The 22514-nt window shown below is 38.0% G+C and overlaps 1 protein-coding gene across 4 annotated transcripts in view; it reads right to left on the bottom strand.

Moving 5' to 3' along the window:
• BCL11B (BCL11 transcription factor B) overlaps window positions 1-22514 on the bottom strand; it is a 185266-nt gene that overhangs the window by 71194 nt on the left and 91558 nt on the right. For 2 of the 4 annotated variants that reach the window (XM_070752464.1, XM_070752456.1), the window contains exon 3: window positions 16153-16359. The exons of the other annotated variants lie outside the window; for them this stretch is intronic. In XM_070752464.1, coding sequence (XP_070608565.1) covers window positions 16153-16359 — 207 coding nt within the window. The remainder of the gene's footprint in view (window positions 1-16152; window positions 16360-22514) is intronic. 4 annotated transcript variants of the gene reach the window in all.

Below are 22514 nucleotides of genomic sequence, written 5' to 3'. Positions count from 1 at the left end.
TTTGAACTGCTAAATTAAAGGCAAAAGGCAGTCAGCAGAAGTAGCTTGCAATACTGCATTCTAACCACTGCGCACTATAGGGAATAACCTATATCAGTGGTGGTGAACCTATGGCAAGCGGGCCACAAGTGGCACGGAGAGCCATATCTGCTGGAACGCGAGCCGTTGCCCTAGCTCAGCTCCAACGTGCATGTGTGTACCAGTCAGCTGATTTTTGGCTTGCAGAGGCTCTGGGAGGGCATTTTTGGCTTCCAGAGAGCCTCCGGGGGAATGGGGGAGGATGTTTTTACTCTCCCCCAGTTCCAGGGAACCCTTTGAAACCTGGGGAGGGTGAAACACAAGCCTACTGGGCCCAGCAGAAGTTGGGAAAGAGGCCACTTCCGGCTTCCAGTGGGTGGGGGAAGCTGTTTTCACCCTCTCGAGGCCTTGAATTATGGGTGTGGGCACTCATGCATGTGCGATAATGCATCACACGCTCTTTCGGCACTTGAGGAAAAAAAGGTTCACCATCACTAGCCTATATTTAAATAATGGGCAAACTACTCAGTAGGAATTCAATCCTTACTTCTGGGTTGTGCTAATTTTTCAAAATAGTAGGACATGTGATATTAGAATAATTACAATTCCTACTTACAAATTTTAACTTCAAATTAATAACCTTGAATCTAATCTTGTTTTAATTTCAAGAGATACAGCACACTATGGTGAAGTAAAACTGTTGTATTAGGTATTAGATCAAATGTCAGACAAGTTCACACTGTAGTACAAACAGAGATCAAATAGAAAGCAATTCCATTGCCATAGTTTGACAACTGCAAAATATAATCAAGCTACTATATCTGATATAGTATACCAGAATGTAGGCATTCACCTCAATGCAAAAGATTGTTAGAACCTCATACACACAGCAAAAAAATCTACCCTTGTAAATTTTTGTTCCAAATACAAATTAGTTTGCCAGACAGCCAAAACAGCCAATAAAATGTTGACAATATTGTATCTCTATCCAAAACTTTTGATTTATTAATTATGATTCAAGAGCCGAGGTGGTAGAGTGCAGTACTGCAGGCCACTAAAGCTGACTGTAGATCTGTAGGTCAGTGGTTCAAATCTCATCACTGTCTCAAGGTTGACTCAGCCTTCCATCCTTCTGAGGTGGGTAAAATGAGGACCCGGATTGTGAGGGCAATATGTTGGCTCTGTTAAAAAATTCTATTGCTAACATGTTGTAAGCCGCCCTGAGTCTAAGGAGAAGGGTGGCATAAAAAAAAATCAAATAAATAAATATATAAATCAAATTCTGACAACAATGAACATCTCTGTTACTATATTCAGTCATATCCCTAAAAATTCTGTTAATTTCTAATGTGTTCTGAAAGTGTTGTACTTTTACATAAGTCTATCCTTGGCTATTTCTAATTACACTAAGTAATACTAGTACTGTATGCCTGCACATTAAATGCAGAGTAAAAGCACTAAAACAGATAATTTTCATGGAGCAAGAACATCATTCGACAATATGTCAGATGAAGTATTTATATTCACATAATCAGAAAATATCTGGAAATGCCTTGTTATTGCATACATATACCTAAAAACCCAGGACTATCACAAGTGTGTGAAGTTCCCATATTCTCCAACATGTTGGTTCATTTATTACCAGACAAACATTCCTCTACTCTGTATTTTTAATTGTGTTTGCAAAAAGACATTCAGCTGGTTGACTGCATTTAATAAAAATGATGAGTTGTAAGATTAAGGTTTTGCAGCTAACTTTACAATACAAATCACCCATAGTAGTTTATTCTGTTGCTAAGGTGATTTTTGCTGTAAAAAAAAGAGGAAATTCATGTCCAATTTCTGATTAAGGAAATATACCACATTTTACCTAAGTATTTGACTGCTTCATCTACGGTCTGAAAACTAATCTTGAGCATGTGATTTTTCTGGCATACAACTTAATCTTCAAGAAGTAGTATCTTTGATTATATGTATTATATTATAGTCAGAAATATCTTTGTCCAAATGGCATAGAATAATGGTCTGCCTATGTCTTTAGGCATGATGTTCAATTGCAAAAGCTTCATCTGACATTTTCTCAGAGCTGCTGTATTTAGAGAAATACATCTGGGAAAAAATCTGTAAATGAAATAAGCCAGAGAGGAATAGGCCAGCATTCTTTTCATGCTACTTCTAATAGTCACACACATATCACTTTGTTTATGAACTAAGACAGGATCATATTGAAAAATATGGAACTCGACTTATTTTAAAAAATGAAGCCATTTTTTTTAAAGTGCAAGGTTTAAAACAAGTTGTTTCCATGTCAAACTGGCAGTTTGATGATATTAATCCCCCCACCCCCATGGGCATTTTTCCTCCAAATTTCAGGAGGCAAACTAGCCAATGTTTGAAGAAGCAGTGAATTGTTTTTCAACATTTTTAAAAAATCATACTCTATTTACATTGTAAAGGGTTTTTAAACTATATTAACTTATAAACTATAAGCCCTTCTTTCCTTATTGAAATTCCTTAAATGGCTTCCCTGTAACAATTTGATCAGGAAAAAAAATCTTTTAATTTTGGGAAAGACAGGACTACAGTAGAGGTTTAAGGTAAATATATTACCTGAACAAGTCAAGTTACCTACTCTATATCCCGAGAGATTTGTTCTACCTATAAATTAGCTACCTGGAACAACAACAACATCATCAGGTGTATCTTTCCCTGTGATGGCCATCCTCTAATGCAAAATGTCATGTCCAGGAAATAATTGCTTTCTATGAAATGTTTAAAGGCACAGGATCCCAGGTAGAGGTAGGAAATGCAGTAATTGTAGTTGAATACTTTTGCTAATATTCCCTTCTTTTTCCCATCCCCACCTCGGTATCCTGAAAATCCCCACTTGGTTTTGGTTTTGAAAGTGGGCATGCATTGTAATTATAGAGAAGAGAAAGAGAATAAAACAAAAGTGTAAATAGATTTGTTTATTATTTGGTCAATTATCAGTGCAAACGAATCAGGCATTTTACCAGTCCTCCTGGTTTTCTGTCTTTCAAATTAGTGTCTCTCTCCAAACATGAAGCATAGAACATTGGTTTTTATTTTGAGTGTAACCAACAAAAAGCCACAAGAAAAGGCGAAGGCTCATATTATTTTTGAATGGTTTTCCTGGAAGAATCCCAAAGTCTTCCCTCTTTGTTTTCTTTTAGACTTCAATTCGAATTTGTCTTTTCCCAGAGGGCTCCCCTTCTTAATATTTACAAGCCACAACTAAATTTTAATATAGATTAGTAGAGAAAAGGAGGAAAACTTTCTTCTTAGACCCAGTGATACATTTACTTTTGATTAGGAATTTGGGGTTTTTTGAACAGAGCTCAGACCATTAAAAAAAATAAAGGACTTCTACATTAAGCAAATTTAAGCATTATATCTGCATCCCACCCATATTAAATTTATTTCTAAGGTGTTGGGAACAGTTTTTTGGAGCAAACGTAAGACTTGCCCAGGGCCACACAGCAAGCTTCATAACTGAGTAAGGATTTGAGCATAGTCTCACAAATCTCAGCCAAACATCTATCTATTGTATCCCCTGGATCAGGTTATTATTTAAATACTTTTCTTTTTCAGGTCTCCTTGCACATTATATACAATGTTTCAGACTATTATGCCTGGCGAAGGAACAGCGAGCTGATGACAGCTACTGTCTCTTTTCCACACCTTTTTTAAAATGCAAAAATAGAGCTTTCTCTTTTAATATTTCTGAAGCTTGTTGACCAGTGTCAGTTCTCCCCCCATACAGTAACTGCTTTAAAGCACTGCATAGAGCATCGCATTAAAAATTAATTACACATGTTATTTTATTGATAGTGCATAATGTAATGAGCACCAGCTGTGCTAAACATCCAAATTCCTTTTTAAGATAGCTATAAAAAGGAAAGAAAGAAACTATACTTCCAAATGCTTCTCATGTCAGAAAGTGTGTGGGGGGGGGGGAGAGACAGACAGCAACATCTTGTATGGATTTGAAGCAGAATTCTTTGATTTAGTTCTACATTTGGAATGTTTGAAGAGTTCAGGCTCTTGGATCGGGATATTAGAATAAAATCCAGTTAACTCTCTAATTGATGGACCCATTCTTTCTTGCAGCTTTCTTCTCTTAGTGTTTAGATTATACGATCTACTTCTACCTGATAACTGTGTAATTTAACATGAGCACATAAATATACAATATCAAATGCCTAAAAGCTACAAGCATGTACTTTTAACATTTTAAAAATATTTTCATCCAATGTGTTCTCTAGATGAAGTTGATTCGCCAGATTGAAACAATTTAAGTATCTTTTTTCAAATTAAAACTTTGGTTAACTTAGTAACAGCAGAATCAATGTATATGGGGGAAAGAATGCTCCAAAATATATTTTACTTTTAATGCCTGTGGGGGTTGCCTTCTTTTGTGTATGCAGTGTTTGTATTTATTTACATTCATCCATATCTGAACCATATTTTAAAACTATGTAAAAACAAGGCTGTATTCAGCCATTTGAATATGTTTGCCTACGAGACCAAACTAAATGAAAACATACACTGCTCAAAAAAATAAAGGGAACACTCAAATAGCACAGCCTAGATCTGAATGAATGAAATAGTCTCATTGAATACTTCGTTCTGTACAAAGTTGAATGTGCTGACAACAAAATGAAATTGATTGTCAGTCAGTGTTGCTTCCTAAGTGGACACTTTGATTTCACAGAAGTTTGATTTACTTGGAGTTATATTGTGTTGTTCAAGTGTTCCCTTTATTTTTTTGAGCAGTATATAAATGTAGCACTGATTTTGTCTGAGCTAAATTAGGGAGAGGGGAGTTTACATATTTTACACAGCGCAATTATGACACCCAAATTCCATTTTTCCAAATAGTATATAGATTTCACCATAATCAATAAGTAATGTTTGCTAAACCCAAACTTCAGCAGTTCTCATCCTACTCAAAGCTGTATTTTCTCAATAGGGAAAACTCTCTGATTATATGTACAGTACTACCAATATATGCCTTTGTAGTTCTTTGGCTCCATATGTACTTAATAAATAGCCCACGTTCTTCTTACCATTTCTGTCACCTAAGTGGATGTAAGGAGAACAAGGGCAGACTATTTTCCAATGCAGTTCCAGAGTGTCTGGTCTGCATAATGATATAACTGGTATAACACAAAAATTGTACTATTATCTGTTCTCCTCAAGTCTTGATGAAAAAAATGTGGACGAGATTGCATTCTCTACTCTGATTACTGTTTTGTTTTCCCATTGATCCTCGGTTTTAATAAACCCAGTCTGGAATGAAACAAAAGTCTGCATCTTGTTTCACTATGAAATGTGCAGAACACATACCATATTATTAACATAAACGCTTCTGAAATAATGCAGCTCTCTAGACAGATTGTATTAATTGCATCAGACTTTTTTCTTTTCCTTTCTTCCAGCAAGGGTGGTCTAATCTAGATTTCTCATTGGCTGAGCGGGTGTATAAAACTAACAAAAATGAGTTTAAGGATAATAGTGACGAGAAGATAGAAAAAGAAATAACTACACTATTATTTAACCATATCCCTATATGCATATATATCCCCAGCTCAATCAAGGTAAGGTATGTCTTCTATAATCATGTTTTCTTCTAAACTATACTATAGAATACCAAGTGGCTAAGCAAAAAGTAGGGAACAAATATCAAATTAAAAATGTTAATTTATATTAATTTAGTAACTATTATTTTCCTTTATTATTTATTCATTTTATTGTCTTTATTAGACCATAAGTCATTATTTTAAAAGAGAAGCTATTTTCAGTAAATAGGCACAAAATTATTGTTCAAATACAGTGGTACCTCTACTTAGGAACGCCTCTACTGACAAACTTTTCGAGATACAAACCTGGTGTTTAAGATTTTTTTTACCTCTACTTACGAACCATTTTTCACTTATGAACCCGAGCTGCCGCCGCTGGGATATCCCGCCTCTAGATTTCCATTGCCAGCTGAAGCACCCGTTCTTGTGCTTGCTGGGATTCTCCTGAGCCTCCCTTCGCTGGAATTACCTTCATTTTTGCCAGCACCGCTTTGAATCCCAGTGAGGGGAGGCTTAGGGGAATCCCAGCAGCGCAACAATGGGCACTTCGGGTGGCAACTGAACTCCAGAGGCGGGGATTCCCAGCGAGGGGAGGCTCAGGAGAATCCCAGCAGAGCAAGAATGGGCACTTCGGGTAGCAATGGAAGTTTGGAGGCGGGGATTCCCAGCGAGGAGGCTCATGGGAATCCCAGCAGTGCAAGAACGGGCGCTTCAGGTTGCAACGGAAGTTTGGAGCCAGGGGTTCCCAGCGAGGGGATGCTAAGGGGAATTTCAGCAACGCAAGAACGGGAGCTTCGGGTGGCAACGGAAGTCCGGAGGCAGGGATTCTCAGCGGCACAAGGCAAAAGAGGTAACTTTGGGGATGGCATTATTTGCTTTTACATTGATTCCTATGGGGAAAATTGCTTCTACTTACAAATTTTTCTACTTATGAACCTGGTCACAGAACGAATTAAGTTTGTAAGTAGAGGTACCACTGTATACAGAAGTTGCTAAACATTTTTGCCATCATACGTCCCTTTAGTGTAGTATTAATGTTCTTACTGCCCCCTAAAACTCCAAATCCCCAAGCACAACTGAGCAATGAAAATAATAAAATGAAACTTAATTTTTAATGAAGACATAAAAAATAAAGATCTTCATACCTCCCTTCATGCTTCTGCCTGCATCTCCCTAAGGAGGTACACCTCCCAGTTTGGGAAATCATTATGTAGTAGCTAGAAAGATCTGTAAAATAGAGAAAAATCCGTATAGCCAACAAGAACTTAGAATACAAAAATAGGACAAAGCCTTTCTCTGTAACATGCTGTCCTGGGACTGCCATCACAAAAACAATCACCATGCACAAAATTATAGATCCAAGCACTAAAAAATGGAATAGCTTGTTTAGCCCATGCTGCAAAAATGCAGGGATGTTGCAATAGACAGAGGAATAGCCCTCTTTTGAGCACCAGGAACAAAAAAATTTCCAGGTGGCTGAATAAATTCTTTCTGTGCCCAGCCTCAGCAAACTAGGCCTAGGCCGGGAGGGGGGGGGGGCAGATCTTCCTGATTACTTTGGGTAAAGAGGAAGGGGGGGGGATTTTCAGTAGGCCGGTTGGCCAGTTGCAGCGGAGAGCATCCGCACCCTCCAAGCACTGAGTCTGGAATCAAGTGAGGTAATATGTGTTCCAAGGCCTCCCCAAACATTGCTGGCCCTTTAAAGGGGCGGACACCAGGCACCATTTATGGCATGTGTCCGCAGACTAACTGTGCAGCCAGTGCATCCTCTTGGCCATTGCGGAGGCTCCCATAGCTCTGGCTGCAAAACAGGCTGACTAAAGGGTGGCATCAGCCATGAACTGGGCTACAGCCAGCAGTTTATTGAGGTCTTGGTTATCCCTCAGATCTGACACAGAGAGAAGTTCCTAAAGTTGCTGCAGCCATCTCAACAACGTGCGGGAAAGGAAGGAGGCGGTGGTGGACACTGTGACTGCCCAGGCAGCCACCTGGTGAGTTCTTTGGAACACTTGCTCCATCCTCCAGTCTTCCGGTTACAGCAGCTCATCAGATTTGTCTGGCATGTGGTTCGAAGAATACATTGACAATACAGGGGCATCCATGGAAGGCATCAGAGATGTGCTAGGTCAGGTACCACATTGAAATACACTTTGTCCAAATGATTGCGCAAGGGCCCTGATACAGGGGAATACTACTGCCGCAGGACAGCTTCCACAAAGAGTGGAGGGGCTGATATCACTTCTGCTTCAGAAGTGGTCTTCTCAAACAGGAAGACCTTTGCAGAGGTCTCAACATCCATCCCCAAGGAAGACGACCCAAGATTGGCCATGTTCTTCACTTTAAACAAAAGCAACTCGAAAAGGCCAGGGTGGAACAGGCCTGATGAGGCCAGAGGTCCAGAGCAATTCCCTCGTCATCAGATAGGTCCAGGTTTATTTGGCCCTCCTCCAGATCAGAGTGAGACCCCAGCAATTGGTCTGGGGAATAACGGTCACAGGCTGCTTTGAAATGGCCACTACTCTCAATTGGCCTAGATAAGCCTAAAATGGCCACTACCCGGCTCAAACTGGCCACTGTTACAACAGGACTGTCTAGGCTAGTGTAAAATGGTTAAGGTGGCTGCCGCCCTGCAGAATGGCCTTTGGTGTAGAAATATGGCTACCGCCTCACAATATGACCAACTGAAAATGGCTGCCTGGCTTGATCACGCCCATTACAGAAACGGCACGAGGGTGACATGCTTACTGCAGGAGCGTAACTCCTCTTGCAAGGCCAATAACTGACATGAGTTTGGCAGCAAGATATTAACCCAAAATACGGGTGGTAAACACCAGCCTGTGGAGCCAAAACCCCTATGCTGGAGGGTAGATGATAGCCAGATGCTCAAGCACGATAGCTTCTGTAGCAAGTGTCTATGTCCATACTATCTCTCCCTAGCCGAGCAGTAACAGAGCACAAGGCTTCCCTGGCCATTGGTCACATGACCGCAACAGCTCCAGTGACAGTTGAGCCCAATCAGTGACAGCGAGCATTCAAAATGCTGTCTAGGCCAGAACACAATGCCTCACACTGAGCCAGAAAGAATGGAGCAGAGCAAGTTCCTAAGGCCAAAATTGGAAGGGAAACCTCCCCATTTGGTAATGGCCTTCGTCTTGGCAAGCGGGAAGAGCCGAAGCCCTTGCTGCACTCAACCCAGGGATTCAAATGAAAGCAAGTCATCTGGGGAGAACTCATGGATGGCAGGAAAACACTTCAGAAGAATGGGAACAGGAAATCATGCCTCCTATTCAGGCTGAAGACTGAGTCAAAGAGGGGAATTAAGACAGGAGGGCGAAGATATACAATTTGACAAACTCAGTCCTCATTGGCTGAAGGGACAGTGTCAACCCATTCTTGGAGGTTAGCTCCACCCACTATGGAGAACAGAAAGGTTATGTATGTTGCTAAATTTTGTGCCCACATGTGTTTATTTGTGCATAATTCCCACCTGAAAGACTATCTTTTCTATAAATAATTCCAAGTCTATTTGCCTTCAATGAACTTAAATAGATCTATCAGAATTGCTTCCAACCTCTCTTTCTTCATTTTCCTACTAAAAAGCTAATCAAAACAGAAATGATACAAGACTGAGAATTCTGTGATTCCCTTCCAGCTTCTGATGAAAAAGACCCTACAATATTGCAACAGGAGAATACAATTCAACAGGGAGAATCCTCCCAGTGAAGGCAAAAAGACACGACAATGGAGATGTCTGCAGATATTTCAAAGCAATGTGTTAGGGAATGGGTTCCTGAGCTGACTTTATTAGAATTCAAAACATGTAGTAGATTAAAGTAGTATTAGCAAAAAGTACAGGGAAATATAAAGACCACTGCAAGCACTCTTGCCATTACAAAATGCTCTATGCATGTCATTAAGACTCTTACACAATTCATATCACAGTCTTCTATTTTAAAAAATGTACTTTGTGTCCTGCTGAATTCAGTGGGGAGAAATTCCCAGATAATTTCATCTACGATGCTAAAAGGTTATTTGGATGTGTCGGACAACCATGACAATCATACTTTTGTAGAAAAGTATCAGGAGCTGTGGAAAAAGTAACAAAATCATATTGGACAACTTTTAATGAAATGTCTACCAGGCAGAAAAGATATTGGAAAAACAGGCTCAGTCCTCATTGTCCAACAGATGAGTCAACCCACGTCTGGCTGCTATCTCCTCCACACTATGGAAATTGTAGAGCTTGTGAGCCATCTGAAACAAGTAGTGTTCTATGTTGGTGGTCCCCAGCTAAGGGGCAATTGCATGTGCATGTGTGTGTGCTGGCCACTCCGGTGAGTTGAGCACTGTTCACAAGTGTATGCACACCTAGCTGCCTCTTGCATGATCCGGTTCCAAATAGCCCATGTCTCAATAGTGGGCCATGGCCTAGGAATCGGGGATCCTTGTTCTATGTGGGTAACTTCTAGAACTTAAACCTGTGCAAGCCAGTAAAACACTGAATTGGAAAGTTATGCAAAAAAATAGGTAGATTTTTGCAACCAAACAGAAGACCTCACTATTGCAAAAGCACTGACTGCTATTCTATTCTAAGACCAGAAGAAAATATGCTGCTGCCACAATATGGTTGGTAAAAGTGAAATAGGAAAAAATGAAAAGAAATAACAAATGATAAATACCTTGAATCGGATTTCTACTCAGAAAAATGAACAAACCATAAGGAAATTTCTGGAGAAAGAGCAAGAACTGTCTCTTGATTTATTATTTTTGTTGTTTAAAATATTGATATTGCTGTCTACTCGCACATGGAGACTCAAGGCGGTTTACAAGGATGCAAAAAAACCATAATAAACATATGGGTCAAATTATAAAATAAAACAGAAGGAACGTCATTTTCATACAAATTAAATTAGATACCCAAGTCATAAAAAGCTCTTACAATTAATTTTGTGCTGAATAACATCTAAAAGGGAGGGATAAGACCATCTTTATTCAGACAGCTGTTATCCTGAGCCTATAGACAAAAAACAGAGCAAGTATTTATAAATATTTGTACACAGGCTTTGTAGAGGTCAGGTGCTGAGCAGTTTATAACTTATATGCACACCTGTTTGATCAGAAAAGCACACACTCTCTCTCCCTGACCTTGTGGGGAGTATCACTTGCCCAGCTGGAAAATCCAGTAGGAAAGATTGCTTCAGTTAAGGGAGAACTGCATGATGTGCAACCTGTGAACTACCAAATGTGATCTGCTCTGCAAGAATTTCTTATTTCCTCCTTTCCTTTCCCTTATCTTGTTCCAAGAGGGCAAAATAACATATCAGGAAAACATAATTGCTAGGAAAAAGATATTTATGGGACAAGTACCAAAAGTAAAAATGTACACTTTTTGTATACTGTAATAAGAAACGTGAGGAAGTAAATGTCCTAAAAACCTAGAATATTTTTCCAAGCATAGACAAACACACTCCAAGAAAAGCTAACAGCAGTAGTAGGAGCAGGAGGAGAGATCTTTCATGTATTAATGAAAAAAATGTTGCTACTACTAGAGAATAGTATTACAATTATGCTGCGAGAGCAGTCATGGGCTTACCTAGGTATGCCCATGTTTCACCATCACTCCGCAGTCTGCATTGGCTGCCGATCAATTTCCGGTCACAATTCAAAGTGTTGGTTATGACCTTTAAAGCCCTTCATGGCTCTGGACCAGAATATCTCCGAGACCGCCTTCTGCCGCACGAATCCCAGCGACCGATTAGGTCCCACAGAGTGGGCCTTCTCCGGGTCCCGTCAACTAAACAATGTTGGTTGGCGAGCCCCAGGGGAAGAGCCTTCTCTGTGGCGGCCCCGACTCTCTGGAACCAACTCCCCCCAGAGATTAGGACTGCCCCTACTCTCCCTGCCTTCCGTAAACTCCTTAAAACCCACCTTTGCCGTCAGGCATGGGGGAACTGAAACACCTCCCCCGGGCATGTTCAATTTATACATGGTATGTTTGTGTGTGTGTTTGTTAGTAAATGGGGTTCTTTTTAAATCTTTTTAAATATTTTAAATCTATTTGGATTTGTTATGATTCGCTGTATCTTGTTGTGAGCCGCCCCGAGTCTGCAGAGAGGGGCGGCATACAAATCTAAATAATAAATAAAAAATTTTTAAAAAATAGTATTGTGCTTTTCTACATTCTAGGATTGAGCTGCCCCAAGTTTGTGGAGAGGGGCAGCATACAAATCTAATAAATTATTACTATGATTATTTTGATTATTATGATGATTATTATGATGATGATTATTGAAATGACTACAGTATTTTGTGTAGCACAAAAGTATATGGACTGTTTACATATGTGTACATGGATGCTATGAAGCTGTGTATATATAAAAGTAAGCTTATAATTTTAAACTTTGTCAGAGTTGATGGCATAAAAGCGAAAGCTATAGAAGGAGAGTTGAATAGCCCTACAGGGTATGGGACCAGAATATCTCCGAGACTGCCTTCTGCCGCATGAATCCTAGCGACCAGTCATGTCCCACAGAGTCGGTATTCTCCAGATCCCGTGAACTAGACAAGGTCGTTTGGTGAGGCCTAGGGGGAGACCCTTCTCTGTGGGGGTCCCGGCCCTCTGGAATCAACAACCCCCCCCCCCGGCTTCCATAAGAGTCTGAAGACTCATTTATGCCGCCAGGCCTGGGGCCATTAGATCCTTGCCCCGGGCCAATGAATATGTTGAAAGAATGTTGAGTGAATTGAATAATTGTTTTTTTACGCTTTTTTGCAGTTTTAGATTTTTAATTAATTAATTGGATTCAAGATTTTGTATTTGTGTATTATATGTTGTGAGACGCCCCGAGTCCTTGGAGAGGGGAGGCATATAAATAAATAAATAAATGAATGAATGAATGAATGAATGAATGAATGAATGAATGAATGAATAAATAAATAAATAAATAAATAAATAAATATTGAATTGGGGATAAAAGTAGAGTGTATGAAAAAAAGATGACAGTAGATGAAGATAATTCTTTGTTCTCTTAGGTAAAAACTTTTAATACATTATCACCTTTATTGCAAAGCCACCACAAAATTCCCCTAGAGAATTTTACTTTTAATCATTAAGAGCACTAAGATGTGGTGGACTTTCATCAGTCATGAAGTCTAGCATAAGTGCTAACTACCTTCATAGAAAAATATTACTACGAATAAAGATGAATATACATGTCCCAAGATAAAGTTGCAGTATCCAATCTAAAACAGAACTACAGCTAGTTGATATACCATCTGCTAAAAAGCAAATACTGAAAGACTCTATGTATTTTCCATTGTGCCTGAAAATATCTGTCTCATTTTGAAATGTAGTGCTTGATTACATGCCTTGATCACATGTGTACTCAAAATTTGACTTGAAATAAGCATTTTTTTCAGAATAAATAGTCTTTAGAACAGAGATAAAACAGTTTATATGACTGTATTAGAAGGAAATTAGTGGCATACAGATTTAATAAATAGACAATGAATAAAACTGTAATGACTGTTTTTATAAACACAGTTTATAAAATGGCATGATACTAAAATATTACCTTAGGTTGAGATGCCATTGTATGAGATTGTCCCACAATTTAAATTGGCATAGCTTTTTAAAAGCTATGCCAATAGTCCAAAAGTTAGATGTCCAACAATATGGGAGTGAATATACAAAGGTGCAATTCTCTTTCTGGGTATTTTACTTTTTCTTATCTACAGTAGTCTTAGATTTCTTTGTCATCGCTATTATTATTATTATTATTAGTAATAGTAGTAGTAGTAGTAGTAGTAGTAGTAGTAGTAGTAGTAAATTTGCATAGAAGCAAATATACAGTATTAGCAACATTAACTGTAAAACTCCTAATTCAAGTAAACCAAGCACATCATTCAAATAAATGTTAAGGATATGTAATAAGTGTTTGTCACTGACCTTTTGTTATCACATTCATTTTCCAACTTGCACTTTCAGATCTTGCACATGCAAATAAGAGTGTTTTTTTACCACTGTCTTCCCATCTAGATGAGACTCTCTAAAATGGATCCTTTTAGTGGAAGTCATCCATTTTTGTTATGGAATATTTATAGTATCAAGGGTACTTGCTGTTGACTGGTGTGTTTTTAAAAGAATCACAAGATGTTAATTATTACTTTTCAAGGCCTTAATGCTTTGGAACAAGACAAGTTACTTGTAAGTCAAGCTTAAGTGTACCAACTTTTAAGGTTAATTATTGTGACATTCCTGTCCATATCTTTGTTTTCTGGAGAATGTTTGGTGGCATCAGACTTTTAAAATTTATTTTTAGAACTTTGAAGCACCAAAAAATATCTCCTTCATTACATTCTACCTATGCTTCAAGTTTTTACCTTTTCTACAAATTTTAACATTCTTCAGATTGCGTGTTAAATTCTTGTTCTCTTTTTAATGCACTATTTTATATTGTCAGTATACATTTTTAAATACCTGTACTGTTATTTTACATGTTTTGTTGGATGCAGGGAGTTGCAAGTTTCAGACATTAAAATGAAACAAATTTCCTGTATTTAAAACCTAAAGTGTACTTTAAATCTTTTATCGAACTACTTTCCCTATGTAATCCCTTTCACTGAATATGGATTGTTTTTCTAAAATGCTATGACAGCATCATTTATTCACATATAAAAATATGGAAAAATTAGGTTACTATTTTCTTTATGAAGGTCTTATGAATATTACAAGGATGCATTCAGGTCATAAGAAACCAATAAATGAATATTAACCTTGGAAAGTAATAACTAAGCTATATGTGGCCTAGAACTAGACACCATGCTTTATCTTAACATTTATCTAGCCAACTCCACAAGATAAACATTCTCACATTTATTCAACCTAACATCATCCACATTAGCAGCATTATCATGGTTATTTGGTAACATGCATCAGACAATTCAAACATACTAAACAGTATCTAAAGGTTACCACCTCAAAAAGAAAAACCAATATTTTTCATGTTCAGAGGCCTACTGGGAAAAATATTTTTTATATTGTAAGTAGTTTAAGGCAAGGACTTTTATGCCTCACAAATCAGTCTATGCCAAAGAAATAAAAATGTACAATTGCAATAATAAGCAGCATAAGCCTTAGATAATATGTGTGGCTAACTTGCTGCAATAAATGAATGCTAGCTACAGTGGTATGAAAGAGTGTTATAACATGAAAGAAATTCCTTCAACTTACATTTATGTAAAATTATACATATGTAGAATTCTAATGTGTAGAATTAATTGCAACTCAAATATTCAATTTCTCACCTTTTTGCTTTTCCTTTTATTCTTTACCTTTATTTCTCTGTATAAAATTATTACTTTTTTTCTTTTGTATGTCCATCTCTTTATTAGATCATATAAAATTTGTAGATCACTGATAGTGTGTTTTTGTTGCTTATATTCTGAATATCTGTAGTACAAGTAAGTCAAATCCTGATCTTCTGGAAGGATTTTCTTATTAATGATAGCCTTAATATATTATAAGAAAATGAGAATCTCTCAAAAAGGCTTTATTCAAAATTCATTTATAGCATATTTGAAAAACTTTAAGCAATAAATGAGATTTTAGAATAATAATGTTTCTTCCATAATTAAGTCTGATTTGTTCTTTGCTATTTAAGGGCTAAAGATTTAATATTCTGGTTCCCACTATGCCCAATCAAATTTGAGGGCAACTTCTCTTTTCTCCTAGCAGTTATTATTCAAAGACATGTTACCTCTGCATAAACCTTGCTTATAGCCCTTCTAATTAGTAGTCATGAAAGCCAGCAATCATCAAATGCTGGAGCAGTGGATATCATTGTTAAATTATGAACTTCATAAAGATATACTTGTTTTGCTTCACTGTATCCTAAGATAGGGACTCCAATGGGTCATCATCAGCTATTGAACTTCTCCCATTGAACTTGTTTTGGGTGTTGTCCAAATCTGGGTAAAATTAGTGGACTACTTTTTCAGTGGTATTCAATATTTACAAAGTCTTTTCCATAAAGATTGGTTTCCTTTCATTGCTTTCCATACAAGTCAGTGATGGAACAAAGACAAAATTAATGAGAGGCTTTTATAGCAGTGGAGGGAAAGTGTGCGAACCACAAGTATGCCATGCTCCAATGAGATCTGAAGAACGCAAATCATCAGGAAGAAAGACTTCAGATGCTAACTGTTATCCAATTAAGTTTAGCATAAACAGCCCAGAGAGATGAAATCTTGATATCAGAGTATCACATTTGTATGAGGATTCTCAGACATTTGATCACAATGCAGTATAAACAAACCATCAGCCCCAGTGTTGGTGGCAACATCTGAGATCAACTAGCCCACACCCCCGGCAAAAGAAGACCAAACTGATTTCAATTCCTCTCTCAGCAATGATAAGGGAGATTTCTAGTGCTTTAGTTCTGTCCTTACATCCAAATGGACCTGATGCTTCCAGAGATATATCACTTTGGCAGCTGATCTTCAGAGAGCAAAAATAAAATGTTTCTGTTACCTGACAACTGACAATGACATCCAAATGTGCCTGATGTCTCACTCTGAGACCCGCCAACTGAGATTGCGCGCGCACCACAGCAGGGCAGGCTCAGGCAGGGCGGGACTGAGGTTAGAGCACGGAGAGGTGGCGGTGCGATCACTGATGCATGAGGGTGGGAGGAGGCAGTTATGGAGGCCGCCGGCAGCTTTGCAGGCCTGGACGGCCCTGAGGAAAAAACAATAGAAAAATCTGTCAGTGGTACCGATGTTTGAAAGCAGAAATGGAGAACAGGATCAATGTATGGCTGGCATGACCTACAGTACATATTTGCTTAATAAACTGTAATGGAAGAAAGGAGAATAACCTTGAGTAATTGGATAAAAAGCCACAACCAAGCTAACTGTTAACTAAAATCTGAGTCCAGGCCTATAACTGTAATGTGAATAAGTATCTCAGAAAAGATGTTCCCTTGTTTTCAGGAAGGGAGGGAGGAGGAAGTGCACTGAGATTGCGCAATTGATGCCAGTCCTTCAAGGTAGACCAAACAAGGAAAACATCCATGCAAATACTACTTGTATTATAAAGTTATAGTAAAAGAATCTTGCAAGTCTGAATGCACTTCTTTCTCTTTATCATCCTGAGAGCTAAGGAGAGTCTTTCTGATATGCTTTCTTAGTTTACATCTCTAACATGGACTCAAATTTATTTTATCTAGTCACTGCCCTGGTTATGGCTCTTCGTCCTGTTTTTCAAGGTTATTCCTTCTGCCCATTGCACAACTCACAGGGCAGAAAGAGACAGTAGTCAGTAGAAAGGCTTCTCTCTCCACTAAGGTCTTCCTTATTAGAAAGATAGATGACTGTACTTTCCCCCTTTCTTTTAAATGCCAAATGTGTTAGCCAGCAGTGAAATCCTCTGAAATCTGCTACTGGTTCTGTGATCTGCTACCTGAGGCACACCCACACAGTGCTAAAAAAGAAACATTTTGAAGCTTTCCAAGTCTGCAAAGGTAAGTAGAACGGGGGGGGGGGGGATTCGCTGTGCCACGCGATTTAGATTAGCTAGAAAGCAGGAAATCCAACAATTCTAGCTAATATAAATCGCACGTTACAGCTGCTCATCGCCCAGCTGATTGTTAGAAATACCAGTTCACCCAAACATATAGCATTTTTTACTAATGGTTTGGGAGAACCAATCCAAAATGGTAGCATTTCATCCCTGGTGTTAGCACTATTTATTTGTAAACCATCAAGGTACATGGAATGGGATTCAATATGGTAGTAGAATTACTACATAAATAAGTGAATGAATAAAGGCTGCAGTCCTAATACCAAAGACAAAACATGACTATGAAAAGCATGCTTCGAGAATATATGAGCTAGATGATAAATGTTGAGAATCCTTCTTTTATTTGGTTTGTCTGGGGAATTATTATTATTATTATTATTATTATTATTATTATTATTATTATTATTGATTTTTCTTTATAACTGTATGTTCACTTATATAGGAAATATTTTCTTTGCCTATGCCAGATCTTCTCAAAAGAGAATATAAATGTAAATGTAAATAATATAAATATAAATATACAGTGATCCCTCGATTATCGCGAGGGTTCCGTTCCAAGACCCCTCGCGATAATCGATTTTTCGCGATATAGTGGTGTGGAAGTAAAAACACCATCTGCGCATGCACGCCCTTTTTTTTCCATGGCCGCGCATGCGCAGATGGTGTTTTTACTTCCACACCTGGGAAGACCCAGGGAAGGTTCCTTCCGCCACCCAGCAGCTGATCTGCTCGGCAGCGCCGCAGCAGCGAGGAGCCGAAGATCGGGGTTTCCCCTTTGCGTGGGCGGCGGGGAAGACCCAGGGAAGGTTCCTTCGGCCGCCCAGCAGCTGATCTGCTCGGCAGCGCCGCAGCAGCGAGGAGCCGAAGATGGGGTTTCCCCGCCGCCCACGCAAAGGGGAAACCCGGATCTTCGGCTCCTCGCTGCTGCGGCACTGCCAAGAAGATCAGCTGCTGGGCGGCCGAAGGAACCTTCCCTGGGTCTTCCCCGCCGCCCACGCGCTGCTCAAGAGCAAGAGGGGGAGAGATAGAGAAAGAGAGAGAAGGAAAGAAAGAGATGAGAGAGGGAGGAAGAGAGTGTGAGAGAGGAAGAAGCAAGATAGAGAAAGAGAGAGAGAAAGAAAGATGAGAAAGGAAGAGAGTGACGTCATCGGGTGGGAAAATATTTTTAATTAATATTTTTTGAAAAATTGCGATATAGCGTTTCGCGAAGATCGAGATCGCGAAAATCGAGGGATCACTGTAAATATAAATATAAATATAAATATAAATATAAATATAAATATAAATAATATAAATAATATAAATAATATAAATATAAATATAAATATAAATAATATAAATAATATAAATAATATAAATAATATAAATAATATAAATAATATAAATATAAATATAAATATAAATATAAATATAAATATAAATATAAATATAAATATAAATATAAATATAAATATAAATATAAATATAAATATAAATATAGATTTTTTTTTCCCTGTTGGCAGAAGGCAGAAGCTGTTACAAGGCAGAAGCCCCAGGATCAAATCCCAGTAAGGCTAGCTGATGAGGCCAGAACAAGGCCGAAATAGCACTATCCTAGTCTCCCTTAATTTTAAAAATTCAGCAAAACATGTAATACATAGCTATAGCTATAAATATAAATGCAATTATGTTGGTGCTGTTTTTCTTCTTCCTCAGTAACTCTCAAGACATTGATAAATACAGTATGTAGTTCTTGATATACAACTGGTTGCTTAAAAACCAACTGACTGAGCTGAAAAAATTGGCTTTATGTTGTGTAACCGAACTTCGAGTAGTTGGCAACATAGCCACTTTTACAGCCATTTGCAGCATTCTGCAATCACATCACTACACTTTACAACAAATTTGCATAAAACTAACACTTCTGGGTTTTGGCAAAACTGTACCACAGCAAAACCATGGATTCCCTTAATAACCACAGTGTTCACTTGACTGTGGCATTCACACTTACAACTAACATGTTTGCTTAACAACCACCACAAAAACTCACAAAAATCAGGTCAGTCATATTTTATTACCATTACAATTTATGAGCTTTATAGGCAGGTTCCATTACAGTCTCAATTTAAGGACTACCTCTATAGAGTCACTAGCATCTTAATCTATCTATGACTAGATTATTAGTGATTTATTGGGGGGGGGTGTTCCCCTTTCTATTTTTTAATCCCTGCATTGTATAAACAAAAATATAATAGGTAGTTTAGCTATGAATCATGTGGCAAAATGATCAGCATCTTAACAACTTCTGTCGGTCTCCAAAAATGTGTGATTTATTTCTGGAATTGCCAAGCAGCAAAAAAAAAAAAAGTGCTTTAAAAAGAACACGCCAGTTGTTTCATACAAATTTAAATTAATACTGTTGTTTTGTTTGTCCTAAAAACCAAAATAGTGATACAAAAAAATTATATTTAGGCATACATTTTCCAATAATGTACTAAATAACTGTGAGTTGCTAAAATCTTCTTGATAGTTTATGTATTTTTGCCTACTCTCAAGAGCTGCTGTGACCATAATTTACCAGGTCAAAAACACCACTTCTGATAAAACAGATTTGTACGCAGGAAATAACCCTGCAAGAGTTCTCAGAAACATTCCTGCTGCTATGAAGAAACCAAAAATGGAAGTGATAGGAGAGGACAATGTATGACGTAAGTCATCTTATAGGCATTAGGGAGGAGCACCAGGGGACTTTGCCAGAGCTATAGGGCATGTTTAGAAATCAGATTGAAAGGGGATTACTGTTTATGGCCATTCTAATCCAGATCGCCAAGAGAAAAACGGGGGGGGGGGGGGGGGGCGCTGCTTGCCAAGTTACTACTGAACCAGGCCCAGCATACTAACACAAAGTGCCACAACTCATAGCTGAAGCAACTTCATACAAATGCCAGAAATCAAGCTCCCAGAATAAAGCATTTATGGCCCATTGTGGCTTCGTCGCTACTTGAGCTGCAGCCAACAATGCATTCTAAATTTCATTTCTGCATTATATATCCCATGTTAAGTCTATAGAGAACATAACCTTTCTTTGTTGCTAATAGCATTGTACCCTCAAACTGTATTATTCATTGAAAACACATACACACAAATCTAGAAATCATCTGTTATTTAGAACTGTATTTAGTCTCTGTTTCTGGTGTGTTGGAAAAGCTTTTCCTCTTGGTCTCTTGGCAGTCATCAGAATGACTTAAGCAATTAAATAAAAGCATAACATAGACACATATTGCATGAAGTTAACTTTTAGTTAGAACTCAGACTGCTGCATCCATTTTTCAAAAACTAAGTATTTGGCTGCCATCTGATGCTCTTGAATCAATATACTTATTGTAGTAATCAACTGCAGTTTCTGTAGTAAGCTTACAAGTATAATAGTATGGCAATTTATTTCGCATGAATTTTATAGACAAAGGAGTTTTAAAAATTACAAATACAATTCCAACTATTTAAATACAATGCCCATCTACATTAGTATATACCTCCCAAAATACAAATCTTTTAAAAAAATGGGAATGCAACAAAACAAATAACAATATGCATCATAAAAGAACACCTAAACTATTCACTATTTTCATTCATATCTATCAAGTCACAACAAGTTATTGGGATATACGTAGCAGTGGGCAACGAGCCGGAACGCTAAATTGCGCTCGCCACCACGTCTTGTAAGTTCTTGCGGGACCAGTGCGATTTTGCTGCTGCACCTGTGAAGGTAGCAAAATTGCGCACGGAGCCGCAGGTAAAACTTCGCTGAAACACAGGCGCAATTTTGCTACCTTCATAGGCGTTCCGGCTCGTAGCCCACGGCTGGATATAAGGAAAGAAAATGCAGACAGATTTCCCTTCTACAGCAATTTTCTACTCAATATCTTTGCTCCTAGTCAAGGATTCAAAGAGCTATCATTTTATTTCGGAAATCACCCAAAATTATTTAAATTATAATTTTATTTATTATTTAATTATTTATTTATTTTGTTAGATTTATAAGCCGCCCAACTCCTAATGGATTCAGAGCCTCAGGAGTTTTAACTGAGAAAGTGCCTTGATTGACTTGGTGAATGTTAGAAATAGGAACAGAATCCTGGTTATTGCATGTTTTTGGATACTGTTAGTGACAGGAAGCATCTAAACAGGTTTTGAGGGATAGACATGTATTATATATGGAGACTATATTATAGTGATCTAAAATTGGGCTATAGGACAACTGCTTAGCACTGTAGCTATTGCCTGGTCTACGTTCTATGCTTTTACATTATTTAAAAGCTACTTAAAGTCACTGGAAAAATAATCTGAAGTGTATTATCCTCAATATATGGTAATAACTCTTACTTGAAACGTTTCCCATCACCTAACTCTAAGACAACATTAGACTTATAATATTAATAATTTTATTATTTAAAAAAATAATATTAGATTCCCCCCCAACTTTATTACTTTATAAATAACTCAAGATAGAAAACATATCTAATACTCCTTCCTCCTCCTATTTTTCCCACAACAACCCTGTGATACAAGTTGGGCTGAGAGAGAGTGAATGACTCAAAGCTAGCTTTCATGACTAAGATGGGAATAGAACTCACTGTCTTTTGGTTTCCAGGTCATCACCTTAACTATTCAACTTTGCTTGTGTTCAATAAAGAACTGCATGAAAGAAGAGACTGAATTCAGTTAAGATATCAATCTGGTATGATTAGCAGAAACCTTTAAGTATTGGAGTCCAATCTGTGGAACCTGTTGTGGAACTTGTTCATAAAATGTGTGTGTGTTTAAATATATTAAATACTTAAAATTTGCTATCTTCGACTACTTCAGAATTAGCCTGATCTGGCAACCTTATTTATAACATACTTCTCACAAAGGAAGGTGAATTTACATGTCCCAGGATAATGTTGCAGGAGCCAACCTGGATTTATTTATTTATTTTATTAATTTATTAGGATTTCTAGGCTACCCTTCTCCAACGGACTCATGATGGATTACAAAATAATATCAATACAAAATACAAAATTTATGAAACCCAAGTATAAAACCTAAATCTTAAAACACACACAATTAAAAACATTTCAAGGACGTTCATCCCAATCACAATCATACTATCAGCCGCAGCAGGGCATCAATGCTCAACGGCCCCAGGCCTGCCAGTATAGGTGTGTTTTTAAAACCTTTCGAAAGGCCAGGAGAGTGGGGGCAGTGGGAATCTCTGGGGGAAGTTGATTCCAAAGGACCGGAGCTGTACAAAAAGGTCCATCCCCTAGGCACCACCAGGCGACATTGCTTGG

This window comes from Erythrolamprus reginae, chromosome 1 (genome assembly GCF_031021105.1).
Source record: "Erythrolamprus reginae isolate rEryReg1 chromosome 1, rEryReg1.hap1, whole genome shotgun sequence".
Classification (NCBI taxonomy): Eukaryota; Metazoa; Chordata; class Lepidosauria; order Squamata; family Dipsadidae; genus Erythrolamprus; species Erythrolamprus reginae.
The sequence above is the reverse complement of the archived record's forward strand: the minus strand, read 5'-3'. Positions and strand labels throughout refer to the sequence as shown.